Raw genomic sequence first — 14,769 nt, 5'->3', positions numbered from 1 at the left:
TTGTTGCAAGAAATTTGGCTCATTTACAAATTGATGTCAAACAGACTACACAGCAACAGTCCTGGAACAAAGGGTGGAGGTAGAGATTCATAAGAAAGCTTGGGAACATGTCACTGCACAGCAACATATAGAAGGGGAATACAAGGATGGAACTTGCAAGCAATGGAACAGCTACAAATGGAATCAAATGAGAGTGTTGTCATGGAAGTAAACTGTGGAGGAGAATTCCACCTGATCAAAGACCACAGAGGTCAAGGAGGATCAAGCGTCATGATTACATTCATCCCAAGAAACCATTAATGACTTACAGCCTACATGTCATGGGCAGGGCAGAAATCGGACTGAATGATTTAACTGAGAATTGTTGGGAGGGTGACAACAGTTACAAGAACTTGAGTGGATGGGGAAACAGGCATCAGAAGGCTGAGAGTTGTATGAACATTCAATCTGGAGAGACACTCGTGTGCTATACTGGGAAAGTAACTGTATTATCAGGGCCTGCTCATTCACAAGCAGCCCTATCTGCTTGTCGCAATGGTTTCAGCAGGTGGTAAATAACAAGTTCTCGGTGTCCAGGTCAACATTCTTCCCCCAACCAACAGTATGAAAACAGACTAACTAGTAATTCTTCCAGGTGCTGTTTCTTTTGCTGTATGCTAGAGTATTTGCTATGCTTCCCTCTGGAACTAATTCATTGATTCTGACATACTTTGGGACTTCTTCACTGCTGTTGGAGAAATTTGTAATGAGAGAAACAAACAGTCACATTTACCTACCCAATAGTAATTTAATTCTAAAATAACTCATTGAAGCACTTTTGAGAAATTCAGGATTTCTTAAGGCTCTGTAAAATGCAAGTTTTTTTCTATATATCAAAACAGGAGTAGGCCATTCAACACTTGAAGCCTATTCTATCATTCAATTAGATCATGGCTGATCTGCATTCTAACTCCATTAACCCATTTTGCTCCAAATCCCTTAATGTCCTTGCCAGCAAAAATCTATCAATCTTGGATTTAAGATTACTGTTGACTGCAGGAACCAGAAGTATAGTAAGTCTTGAAAACAAAACTTAAAGCTTTTCTTCCCTATATAACAACTTGTGGCAATGCTGTCAACATGCATATATGTAGCATGAAGGTATTTCAGAAAAGGCCTGTTACCACAATACTCCTTTTCCCTCCCTTCTACTTTGCCAACACGATTTTCTCCTTCTAGCCATTGTGCCTTGAATACATCATGCTGGAAGCATGTTTCTACAATATCAGTACACCAGCAGTCTAAGTAGTCTTTACCGGCCAATCTTACCAATGGCTGTCTATTCAACAATGGAGATCTCATAGACTCAGATGTCTACAGCACAGAAGGAGGCCATTCAGCCCATCACGTCCGCACTGGTCAACAAAGATCTGACTACACTAATCCCGTTTTCCAGCGCTTGGCCCATAGCCTTGAAGGCTACTGCAATGCAAGTGAATATCTAAACATTTTTTAAATGTTAAGAGAGTTTTTGACTCAACCACCCTTTCAGGTAGTGAATTCCAGATTCCCACCACAGTCTGAGTGAAAAAATTTCTGCTCATCTCCCTTCTTAGCCTTCTACCTCTTACCATAAGTTTATGACCCCTGGTTATTGACCCCTCTACTAATGGAAAAAGTGCCTTCCTATCCACCCTATCTATGCCCCTCAATCTTATACACCTCTATCAGGTCCCCTCTCAACCTTCATTACTCTAAGGAAAACAACCCCACCCTATCCAATCTTTCCTCATAGCTCATACCCTCCAGCCCAAACAGCATCCTAGTAAATCTCCTCTACACCCTCTCCAGGGCAGTCACATCCTTCCTAAAAGGTGGTGACCAGAAATGTGGTGACCAGAACTGCACGCAGTACTCCAGTTGTGGCCTGACCAACATTTTATACAGTTCCTCCCTGCTCTTGTACACTGTACCTCAGCTAATAAAGGCAAGTATCCCATATGCCTTCTTAACCACCTTATCTACCTGCCCTGCTACCTGCAGGGGTCTGTGGATATGCACACCAAGGTCCCTCTGATCTTCAGTACTCGCCAGGGTCCTACCATTCATAGTGTAATCCCTTGCCTTATTAGCCCTCCCCAAATGCATTACCTCATACTTTTCCAGGTTGAATTCCATTTGCCACTGCTCTGCCCACCTGACCAATCCATTGATATCCTCCTGCAGATTACAGCTATCCTCCTCATTATTTACCACCCTACCAATTTTCGTGTCATCCGCAAACTTCTAGATCATATCCCCCACATTTAAGTCCAAATCATTTAAGTACACCACAAACAGCATGGGCCCCAGCACCAAGCCCTGCGGAACCCCACCAGAAACAGACTTCCAGTCAGAAACATCCCTCTACCATTGTCCTCTGCTTCCTGCCTCTCAGCCAACTTTGGATTCAACATGCCATTTTGCCTTGGATCTCATGGGCTCTTACTTTCTTGACCAGTCTGCCATGAGGGACCTTATCAAAAGCCTTGTTGAAATCCATGTCGACCACATCAAATGCATTACCCTATCACACCTGGTTACCTCCTCAAGAAATTCAATCAAATTTGTCAAACACTACCTTCCCTTAACAAATCCATGCTGACTATCCTTGATTAATCTGTGTTTCTCCAAGTGCAGATATATTCTGTCCCTCAGAATTCTTTCTAGTAATTTCCCTATCACCGAGGTTAGGCTGACTGGCCTGTAATTTCCTAGACTATCTCTTCCTCCATTTTTTTTAAGTAATGGGACAACGTTAGCAGTCCTCCAGTCCTCTGGCACCTCACCTGTGGCCAGAGTGTATTTGAAAATTACTGCCAGGGCCCCTAATAACTCTTCCCTTGCCTCCCTCAACAGCCTGGGATACATCTCATCCGGGCCTGTGGGTTTATCCACTTTTAAGGTCGCTAAACCCTCTAGTACCTCCTCCCTCTCTCTACGTTAATTTCCTCTTAATATTTCATAGTCCTTCACCCTGATGTCTATACCTGCGCTGTCCTTTTCCATTGTGAAGACCAACGCAAAGTATTCATTGAGGACTGTACCCACATCTTCCGGGTCCACACAGATTACCACCATGGTCCCTAACTAGGCCTACTCTTTCCCTAGTTATTCTCTTGCTCTTCATATATTTAAAAAAAAACCCTTTGGGATTTCCTTTATTCTACCCACCAATGCTTTCTCATGCGCTCTCTTTGCTTTCCTAATTTCCCCCCTGCTCTTTTTATACTCCTCTAGGGACTCTGGTGTATTGAACCATTGGTATCTGCCAGTGGTATCACTTTTTTCCTTAATCCTAAACTTTATGTCCGTTGACATCCAGGGTTCTCCAGACTTGGTCCCCCCCTTTGCCCCTTTGTCTTTATGAGAAGATATTGTCCCTGTACTCTTGCTATTTCCTCCTTAAATGCCTCCCACTGCTCTGACTGTTTTACCTGCAAGTAGCTGCTCCCAGTCTACTTGGGCCAAACCGTATCACATCTTAGTAAATTTAGCCTTTCCCCAGTTTAGAACTTTTATTCCCGGCCCAACCTTATCCTTTTCCATAACTATTCCTAAAGCTAGCTGAGTTATGGTCACTACCTCCAAAATGCTCCCCTGCTGACACACCTTCCACCTGCCCAGGCTCATTTCTGAATATTAGGTCCAGTACTGCCTTCTCCCTTGTTGGGCTTTCTAGTACTGGCTAAAAAAGTTCTCCTGGATGTCAGCTAATAATTTTGCTCCCTCCCTACATTGCACACTAAAACTATCCCAGTTAATATTTGGGCAGTTAAAATCACCTACTATTACTGCCTCATTATTATCCCAAGCTTGTCCCCAACTTAGTAGCATGATGTACAAGCCCACTTTGGACAAGGACACTAAAAAATAATCAGGAGTAGGGATTCTCCACTTCCAAGCTTGGGGGCATGGAGTCCAAGTTAAATCCCCCTTGGCACGCTAGTTGACATTGGTTAAACTGTGGTTCTGTGCAATGGATTAACCCGATGAACGATCAAGGGATCCAACAGTTTAGGTTTTATATATAAAAGAGAGTTAAACTTAAATACACTATTCCCTTAACGTCAGAAAAAAATCACAGCTATATATATATATTTTTAAAAGTGTACCTTTTCAGCACAATATTGCATTCATGGTATATAGATTCAACCTCACTTCATAATACTCAGTGTCATCAATGATGTCCGCATACCTCTACGCCAAACTTTCCATTTTGCAACGTACAAACTAAAGATAATCCTACTACTAAAGTTGCTTACCTTTTGTCTGCATTTCGGGTATTCATGATCTCCAGGAAGTACTTTAAACGATATAGGGACTCTGTCAGCCCGTCTGTTAGCACAAAATGCATCCCAAATAGCTCGATGTATGGCATTATAAGTCACATCAAGGCCTGTGAGAGCTACAAAGGCCATAGGCCGGCAGCAAAGCTCCAAAGGAAAATCCCATTGCATTGAGTTCATTGTGCAGACTAATGAAACATAAGCTGAAATAAAAGACAGAGTGACACTGTTAGCAGAGTGGAGGCTAGGCAGCATCACTGATCAGCCATAAAGTTTATTCTGCGTTGCAAGAGTTTTAAACAAATCTACATTTCCAGATTCGATCATTTCTGGATTAGGGCAGCTAAATGGGCTGTGAATACATTTTATATTCCATGAAATAAAGCTTTCTGATATTCATGCCCCATGACTCAGTTGGTGAAGAAAGCATGCAAATGAGCCATACAAACAAGGTTTCCGATTCTATTCAACAATCATTCCTGAATTAGACAGCTGTGATGGTCAAAAGACCAAGGTGTCTTAAAATCCAATCAAGCTTTGATGAGCAGGTTTGAATCCTGCTCGAAGCTTACTTATGAGCATTGAGCTGTCAGCACGCATCTGACTCAAAGCCTGAATGATATACCAGCAAAGCAGGCACTCTTAACTGGAAACCGAAGGTTCACCTGCACGATATCAGGACATGAGAAGGAATCTCCCTCTGCCTGCAACTTACATGTGAGCAATGTGCTCACTGCTCTTGTCACTGAACTTGAGTTACTGGATTAGCTCTTAATCAGGATAGCTGAAAGGATATCGCTATTGACTTCCCCTCTAATTCCCCTTTGCTGTGTATGGCTCATCTGTTGCACTGCACGATCCCTTTAAGGTTACCATGCGGCCACGCGTCTGAACAACAACAACAACTTATGTCTATATAGCATCTTTAACATAACGAAACACCCATTCCGTGCTTCATAGGAGCATTATAAAACAAAGTACGACACCGAGCCACATAATGAGATATTAGGTCAGATAAACAAAAGCTTGGTCAAAGAGGTAGGTTTTAGGGAGCGTCTTAAAAGATAAAAAAGTTAGGTAGAGAGGAAATTCCAGAGCTTGAGACCTAAGCAAGCAAAGGAATGATGGAGATATTATAATTGGGGATGCACAAGAGGCTAGAATTAGAGGAGTGTAAATATCTCAGAAGGTTGTCATGGAGCTGTGGAGCTTACAGAGATAGGGGCGGGTGAGGCCATGGAGAGATTTGAAAAACAAGAATGAGAATTTAAAAATTAAGACATTGCTTGGCCTACGTAGGTTAGTCAGCACAGGGGTGATAGGGGAATGGAACTCTGCGAGTTTAGGCACAAGGCAACAGAGTTTTGGTTGACCTCAAGCTTACAAAGGGTAGAATGAGAGAGACCAGCCAGGAGTGCACTGGAATAGCTAAGTCCAGAGGTAAGAAAAGCACAAATTAGGGTTTCAGCAGCAGATCAGCTGAGACATGGGCGAAGTTGAGCCATGTTACAATGATGGAAATAGGAAATGCTGTTTGTTGCAGCCTGATTGTGACATGCAGGGGACATTCCTGATGCATGGGAACATTCACAATTAGTCTCAGCACTTAAGGGTGCAAAAAAAGTCAAGGTGACCACTCCTGATTGCGATCTAGTGATGCATGCTGGAAAGGTCATGTATTCGAATGTCAGGTGAGAATGCGGTAGGTTTGACCATGCTGCAGCTACTGGCTGGATGGCATTCCAACAACCAGTCTTGGAACGCTTCATATTTTGTCATGTTAATTTCTAGTGGCATTGCACATGGATAAAAATAATGAGGTTGTCCCTTTCTATAACTCCATGTGCGTGTAGACACTTCTCTCTGGCTGTTAGTCTCTCGCTGTCCTCTAGATCTTTGTGTATTTGTCGCCTTTCCTCTGTCTCCTCTTTCCTCTGCTTGTCTCCCCCACTCTATCTTTAGTTTTCCTTCTTTTTTTTCCCGTCGTTTTCGTTTTTAATGTTGCTCCTACACTTTCTTTTCTGTTCTTTTTGTTTGCCCGAGTCCTCAGGAGCCTGGAGGCAGAGTTAAGGCTCCAATGCCTGAAGCCAAAGCTCTAGGTATTGGTACAATTGTGATAACCCTTCAGAAGAGTCTAATCACCACTTCAACATTGAGTTATTGGCTAGGTACAGTTATCATCCTAGATGGCATCACGTGGCTGTTTTTTTTGAGTTTTCTTTTGGGTGAGAAAGGAGTTTGAGAGACACTGAAGATGACCTCAGTTAAACCTGTCGTCAATCCCAATGCTTTCTTGAAACAGTTCTGTGAAGGATGGAACAACAAATGCCTTCAAATGCAAGCAACAGTTAGGGTGCATTATTCACCCACTCACTGCCACACTGCAGGCAATTGAAACTGAGGGCCAGAGACTGGAAGGGAAGCTGCAAGTATAGCCTCAAATAAATTGCTGAGCTTAAACATAGGACATAAGAGCAGGAATAGGCTATTAGGCCCTTCAAGCCTACTCCACCATTCAATAAGATCATGGCTGACCTGGTTATGGCGTCAACACCACTTTCCAGTCTTGCCCCATAACCCTTGACTCTCTTGTCTATCAAAAACCTGTCTATCTCTGCCTTGAATAAATTCAATGACCCAGCCTCCACTGCTTTTTGGATAGAGAATTCTACATACGAACTACCCTCAGAAAAATAATTCTCCTCATCACCATATGAAAAGGGAGATCTCTCATTCTTAAACTGTGTCCCCCAGCTCTAGTTTCCCCTGCAAGATGAAACATCTTCCCAGTATCTACCCTATCAAGTCCCCTCTGGATCTCCTATGCTTCATTAGGATCACCTCTCATTCTTCTAAACGCCAATTGACTTAATCTGTTCAACCTTTTTTCATAAAGCAAGCCCTTGATCCCAGCAAATGTTGAGTGTAAATTCTTTGAACTGCAATTATATCCTTTTTTTTAAAAAAGGAGACCAAAACTGTACACAGTACTCCAGATGTGGTCCCACCAAGGCTCCGTGCAACTGCAGGAAAACCTTCCTATTTTTATATCCCATTCCCTTTGCAAAAAAACGACAGCACTCCATTTACCTTTCTAATCAAGTGCTGTACCTGCATACTAACTTTTTGTGATTCATGTACCAGAACCCACAAGTTCTGTAATCTTTCTCCATTTAAATAGTATACTGCTTTTCTATTCTTCCTACTAAAGTGGACAAGTTCACATTTTCCCACATTATATTCCATCTGCCAAATTTTTGCTTACTCACTGAACCTATCTTATGTCCCTTTGCAGACACTCTACCTCCTCATGACAACTTACTTTCCTACCTATCTTGGTGTCATCAGCACATTTAACTACCACATAGTTAGTTCCTACACCCAAATCATTGATATATGTTGCAAATAGTTGAGGCCCCAGCAGTAATCCCTATGGTACTCCCAATAGTTACATCTTGCCAATCTGAAAAAGACCCATTTATCCTTACTCTCTGCTTCCTGTTAGCTAACCAATCCTTTATCCATACTAATATGTTACCCCTTACACTATGTTCTCTTATCTTGTGTAGTAACCTTTGATGTGCCATCTTATCAAATGTCTTTTGGAAATCCAAGTACACCACATCCACAGGTTCCCCTTTATCCACCTTGCATGTTACTCCCTTAGAAAAACTCTAATAATTTAGTTAAGCACTATTTCCCTTTCACAAACCATTTGACTCTGCCTGATCACATTATGATTTCCTCCTAAGCATCCTGCTATAACCCCCTTAAAAATGGATTACAGTAATTTTCCCATGACAAATGCTAGGCTAACTGACCTTTCTTGAAGGAAAGTCTTACATTTGCTATTTCTCAAGCCCCTGGGACCCTTGCAGAATCCAAGGAATTTCGAAAGACGAGAAGATTAAACATTCAATGGAAATGTCCGACTGGGCAGGTATCCTAGCGGTTATGGGACAAGCCTAACTGCTCAGAAGTCACGTGAATTAACAATCTGGTCAGTTGTGGGCTCAAACCAGAAACATATTCATTGAAATTTCCAAATTATTGTAAAACACAACTGATTTGTTAATGCCCTTCATCAGTGGAAAAGTTGCCACCCCACTAACTGGCTGCTTTAAACTTGACCCCAGCCCACAATATGGAGTTGATTCAAAACACTCAAGATATCTAAGGATGATCGATATACAACTTCCTTGCCAGCATTATCCCATCACAGAACAAATTAAAAAAGGAAGCAAGGATTGGCCAAATCCTTGTTGTGGAGTAATGCACAGGTCTCAAATAGATCAGCTCAACCAAGTGGCTGACACACCACCACAGCAGTGTGCATAACCATTACATGAACTTACACTTCTGTAGAATTTTGAGATTATAAAATGTCCCACAGCATTTTACAGGAACATTTTCAAACAGAAATTTGACACTAAACCATGTAAGGAGATATCAGGACAGGTGCCCATGACTTGATCAAAAAGGTAGGTGTTAAACAGTGTTTTAAAGGAGTAGAGGGGCAGAGAAAGTTAGGAAGGGAATTCCAGAGCTGAAGGCCTAGATAGCTGAAAGCAAAGCCACCAATGGTGGAACAAAAGAAAAAAAATCACAACAGACCATGATTTACTTTCTTACATTTTCAGTAACTAGAAGAGTTTCCACATTATGGCATTCCTTTAGGTGGGGAAAAAATAAGACTGAGTACAGAAATAGTGTCGATCACGTGATTCCCAGGGCTATCCTGTGCAAAGCAATTGTTAGTTTAAGTCATCAAGCCAGGCTATATAATTTGATACATTTACTGGAACAAAGTTTTAGAAGTTCTTGAGTGAGAGATGCAAGAATATCAGAAGGTTATATGGCTGGAGGAAGTTAGAGATAGGCAGGGGTGAAGCCATGAAGGGATTTGAAAAGAAGCATGGAAATGTTCAAAGTCAAAGCTATGTTGGACCAGGAGCCCAATGTAGGTCAGCAGGTGTGATGGGTGAGCGGAACTTGGTGTGTGTTAGAACAATAGGGTGAGCTCATGTTTATGCAAAGTGGAAAATAGGAAGCTGGCCAGGAGAGCAGTGAAATAGCTAAGTCTAGAGGTAGCAAAGGCATAGATAAGGATTTCAGCAGATAAGTTGAGGCAATGAAAAAGAAAGGCAATGTTACTGAAGTCCAAAGAGATAGCTTTGGTGATGGAAAGGATGTAGTTGGAAGTTCATCTCAGGGTCAAATATGATACAGGAAAGGGGAGTTGAGGTTGAACATCAGCCATGATTGTACTGAATGGTAGAGCAGGTTCAAAGTGTCAAATGGCCTATATTCCTGCTTCTACATCTAATATTCTTATGACACCAAGGTTGGAAGCAATCTGGTTCTGGAGTTGGTGGCTAGGGAATAGAGCATGTGTCAGGAAAAAAAAGACAATGACTTTGGTCTTCCCAATATTTAGCTGGAAAATATTTCATCTAGTACTTGATGTCCAACCTGTAACACAACAAATCAGACAATGGAGAATTGAGAGATGGTGGTGAGGTAGAGCTGTTGTCAGCATATATGTAGAATCCAACAAATTTTCTGATGATGTCCCCAGAGGGAACAAGTAGATAAGAAATAGGTGGGGGGCAAGGGTAGATCCTTGGAGTACATCTGAGGCAAATGTGGGAACAGGAAGAGAAGCTATTGTAGCTGATTCTCTAACTGCAATTTGACAGATATGAATGGAACTAAGTGAGGGAAGCCTCATCCACCTGGGCACCAGTAGGGAGGCACTTGTGGAGATGGTGTTGTCAACTGCGTTGAAGGCTGCAGACAAGTCAAGAATGAGGAGGAGGATGGATAGTTTACCATAGTCACATCAAATGTAATGTGACTTTGATAAGGGCCACTTCAGTGCTATGGCAGGGAGGGGAACCTGATTGGAGGGATTCAAACATGGAATTGGAGGCTAACTGGGTATGTAGTTTGGGAGGCAACATGTTCAAGGATTTGCGAGGAATGGGAGTTGGACATAGGGGTAATACTTCAAAAAGAGAGAGGAGTCAAGGGGTGGGGGAGAAAGAGACAACCAGTTTGCAGGGGGCCTTGGCCATAGTTGCTAACTTGGGGATCAAGAAGGAAGTTGGACAGTCAGTAGTTTGGTGGCAATAATGAGAGAAACTAGAGCAAGATGAATTCAGAGCTAGGGTGGTGCTTTATAGAGGAAGCTGCTGATCAGACGCATTAAGTTCTCACTATTATCTGACAGCTGGTGTCATGGCCTGTGTTGTGGTAACTAAACTGACTATGGTTATAAAAGACAACAGTCTAACTCCCCCAACCCACAGGAACAGTCACCAGCACTGAGGCCCAATCCAACCCCCACCCCGCCCTGCAGCCCGGATACTTTACCCAGACGGACCAAGTCACCGCTTCTCACTTCCCCAGGCTCGAACTGCAGTCCCCTCAAAACACTGTGTCATGACGCAATATGCACAGCCGTCCTTCTTTGATTGACAGCAGAACGAACCAATCAGTGCCTAGGCCTCCGTGGCCGCGTCTTGGCAGATTTGTCCAATCAGCAGCCAGAAGGCTCTCCCTCTCGCTCGCTGTGCGCCGGGGATCAGGTGATTTAAAACGCTGTGACGTCGTCGCAAATCATGATGCAATCCTTTGAACAGCCTTGCTCAACTTCGCCATCTGGTGCTGGGAGGTCGTCGGTGGGGCACTGTCAATAAAGGCTGACAAAGCTATTGCAAAAAGACATTGTGCAGGGTCTTTTTCCTGGCTTTTCCTTTCTATGAACCGAAGCTGTCATAAACAAAATGTGTAATAGCAAGAGATGTGGTCGGCATGATCAATATGTGCTGACACTCTGAAGTAAGTTAACTTAATGAGTTAACTCAGGAGTGAAAATTACTTTGCATGAGTTAAGGGTCTCATGAGTTATTGTCAGAAGTGACCTATTCACTTATATCATTTAAAAAAAGAAAAAGGATAGAAAACTGCGAATATGAAGCTAGAATGTCCTGGAAATACACATAAGTAGGAAGAAAAGATAAGTTCTGAAGTCCTGCTGTGAGGAAGGGTCACACAGGCTGGAAATGTTAACTCTGTTTCTCTGTCAACAGATGCTGCTAGGCCTGCTGAGCTTTTCCAACATTTTCTATTTCTGCTTCAGATTTCCAGCGTCCGCAGTATTTTGCTTTGATCTATAGAAAAGATAAGTTAATGTTTTGGGCATATCTTTTCCATCATCATTTTTAGTTCTTGTGTGATTATTTAATTTTGTTTTTGTTATTCTCTCATGGAATTGTATTTATTCATTTGCAGGATGCTGACTAGGTTAGCATTTATTTTCCACCCCTAGTTGCCCTTGAGAAGGTCGTGGTGGTGAACTGCCTTCTTGAGCCACTGTAGTCCATGTGGTGTAGGCACACCCACAGTGCTGTTAGGGAGGGAGTTCCAGGATTTTAACGCAGCGACAGGAACAGCGATATAGTCCCAAGTCAGGATGGTGAGAATACTGTGGACAATTTTGGTCCCCTTATCTAAGGAAAGATATACTGGCATTGAAGGCAGTTCAGAGAAGGTTCACTAGGTTGATTCCAGGTATGGAGAGATTTTCTTATGCGAGGGGTTGATTAGATTGGGCCTGTACTCATTGGAGTTTAGAAGAATGAGAGGCGACCTTATTGAAACATATAAGATACTTAGGGGAGCTTGACAGGGTAGATGCTGAGAGGTTCTTTCCCCTTATGGGAGAGTCTAGGACCAAAGGGCATAATCTCAGAGTAAGGGGTCGCCCATTTAAGGCAGGGATGAGAAGGAATTTCTTCTCTCAGCGGGTAATGAATCTGTGGAATTCTTCACCAAAGAGGGCAGGTCTTTAAGTAAATTGAAGGCTGAGATAGACAGATTTTTCATCAGTAAGGGAATCAAAGGTTATGGGGAAAAGGCAGGAAAGTGGAGAATGGAGTTGAGGATTAGCAGATCAACCATTATCTCATTGAATGGCGGAGCAGACTCAATGGGGCAAATGGCCTACTTCAGCTCCTACGTCTTATGGTCTTATGGGTGAGTGACTTGGAGGGGAACTTCCAGGTGGTAATATTCCATTTATCTGCTGCCCTTGTCCTTCTCGATGGTAGTGGTCCTAGGTTTGGAAGGTGCTGCCTAAGGAGCCTTGGTGAGTTTCTGCAGTGCATCTTGTAGATGGTACACACTGCTGCCACTGTTCGTTGGCGGTGGAGGGCGTGAATGTTTGTGGAAGGCGTGCTAATCAAGCGGACTGCTTTGCCCTGGATGATGCCCACCTTTTTGAGTGTGGGGGCTGTACTCATTCAAGCAAGTGGAGAGTATTCCTTTACACTTCTGACTTGTGCCTTAATTGCCGATGGTGGACAGGCTTTGCGGAGTCAGGAGATGAGTTACTCACTGCAGGATTCCTAGCTTCTGACTTGCTCTTGTAGCCACAGTATTTATGTAGCTAGTCCAGTTCAGTTTCTGGTCAATGGTAACTCCCAGGATGTTGATAGTGGGGGATTCAGCGACGGTAATGCCATTGGGATGTCATAGAATATGGATACTTGCCCTTGAAATGCGTGGCTTGCTCAGCCATTTCAGGGGGCAGTTAAGAGTCAACCACATTGCTGTGGGCCAGACTGGGTAAGGATGGTAAATTTCCTTCCCTAAAGGACATGAGTAAACTGGATGAATTTTCGCAACACATATTCCAGATTTATTAATTGAATTTAAATTCCACCAGCTGCCATGGTGGGATTTGAACCCATGTCCCCAGGGCCTGGGCCTCTGGATTACTAGTTCAGTGACATTACTACTATGCCACCTTCTCCACTGAATATGATTTCATACATGACCATTACATGTTTAGTATCTTTTTTTCATTTATTCATTCATTGGATGTGGCCTTCACTGGCTAGGCCAGCGTCCATTGCTCATCTCTAATTGCCTTTGAGGGATTGGTGAGCCATATGGGCATAGGTCATCATCTTGACTACCTTAATGTAGAACCCTGGATTTAGGATATCAATACCATCTAACATCTTGTATGTTTCAAAAGGATCCCAATTGTCTACTTTCAAGACTAAAGGAAAGAGGTTTTTAATCAGGTGATTGCGCCTGCAAATCCTAAAGCAACAGAGCTTGGATAGTCTTAATCAGTTTTCTACTGATCATAAATCCACAGCACCAAATTGATCAGTGATTTTGCACTTATCATATTTGATTGGCAGTCTTGCTTGTGCCACATAGATAAGTTTTGTGGGATATAATTGGCAGGCTTGCTTAGGTCACAGGGAAAGGTGTTTTGTGGGGAATGATTGAGATGATATTTTGGGGAAAGTTTTCTCCTGCATTGAATCAAGGAGTACTCAACAGTGACAAGGGGTGGTAAAAATTGAAAAATAATGTCATTTTGCTTAACACAGATATCCCTCCCCTTCATACCTTTAAAATAGATTAACAAAAACACTAAAGGCAAAGAGGAACAAACATTATGATTGAACAATATTCCTTACTTTCATGGCCCACCACGTATTCAGGAAGTCTTGCATCATATTGTACATCATCATGAATTCTTACTGAGCATGGGCCTATTGTATGCAGCTAACAAACATTTCTTTCATGTTTGCTGAACTTCAAAAAGCACTTTCAACCCATTTGGTTTTGGATTTGCCAAAAATTGGCAACCCTGTTACTAATGTAAATTTGAACTATATATGAAAAGGTGATTCTAGAAATGCTGAACAATAACTGAGGAAATACATGAGTTAATCAACATTTATGCCATTTCAAGTGCAAGAATACTGTACTCACAAGAACAAAGACAGTGTTCTAGATATTAATGCCATATGCAGGAAAGGGGGCAGGGACACCAATAAAATCATATCTACTTCAAAATGATACTTAAAACAATAACTTGATATTTGAAAAATGATCAATTTCAACAAATAAACATAAATGATTTTATCCATTCCCCTCTTTTCTGAATGCAAAAATGCGGTACAATTAAATGGGGTGTGTCACCCTCCTGTACCTTACCCAAGTGGGCATTATTCATGGTGTAAACCTTGGCAGTTAGTGTCAGCATAATATCCATCTATTGAAGGCATCAGTCAGTACTGATCCTGTCCTTATCCAGATATATTTACATAGGCACCCCTTCTACCTCTCCACTTTTCTATTGTCCCCATCCCTATTTGCAATCCCATCCTTTGCCATGTTTTCTCTGAGCTCTCTGACCTTCTGCTCTCTGAATCCAGGTGATCAGTCATCGGGAAAGGTCTCCGCTTCATCCCCTTACAGCCCTGCCTCAATGAATTGAGATCTAGGCCCAGTGCCAAGCTTCCCCCATCATCATCGCCCCTGCACCCACTTTTTTGGCCAGAAGTTCCCCGACTGTACAGTGGACCCTTTCTTCCATCTTCAGAATTCCCATTCCACCTGTACTGTTCCCTCTAGCTACTTACCCTCTCTA

At 42.5% G+C, this 14,769-nt stretch overlaps 1 protein-coding gene across 2 annotated transcripts in view; it reads right to left on the bottom strand.

The window, feature by feature from the left end:
* Positions 1-10,761, bottom strand: part of trappc11 (trafficking protein particle complex subunit 11) — a 79,151-nt gene extending 68,390 nt beyond the window's left edge. Inside the window, exons 1-2 of one of the 2 annotated variants that reach the window (XM_078561864.1) lie at positions 10,683-10,761; positions 4,284-4,510 (exon numbers count right to left, since the gene is read on the bottom strand). In XM_078561864.1, the coding sequence (XP_078417990.1) occupies positions 4,284-4,487 (204 nt within the window). In that variant the 5' untranslated portion in view covers positions 4,488-4,510; positions 10,683-10,761. The remainder of the gene's footprint in view (positions 1-4,283; positions 4,511-10,682) is intronic. The other variant, XM_078561871.1, reaches the window with a different exon arrangement.
* Between the last annotated feature and the right edge of the window lie 4,008 nt (positions 10,762-14,769).

The sequence above is a fragment of the Cetorhinus maximus genome, chromosome 2, assembly GCF_964194155.1.
Source record: "Cetorhinus maximus chromosome 2, sCetMax3.hap1.1, whole genome shotgun sequence".
Taxonomy (NCBI): Eukaryota; Metazoa; Chordata; class Chondrichthyes; order Lamniformes; family Cetorhinidae; genus Cetorhinus; species Cetorhinus maximus.
This window is presented reverse-complemented; position numbering and strand designations above follow the sequence as displayed.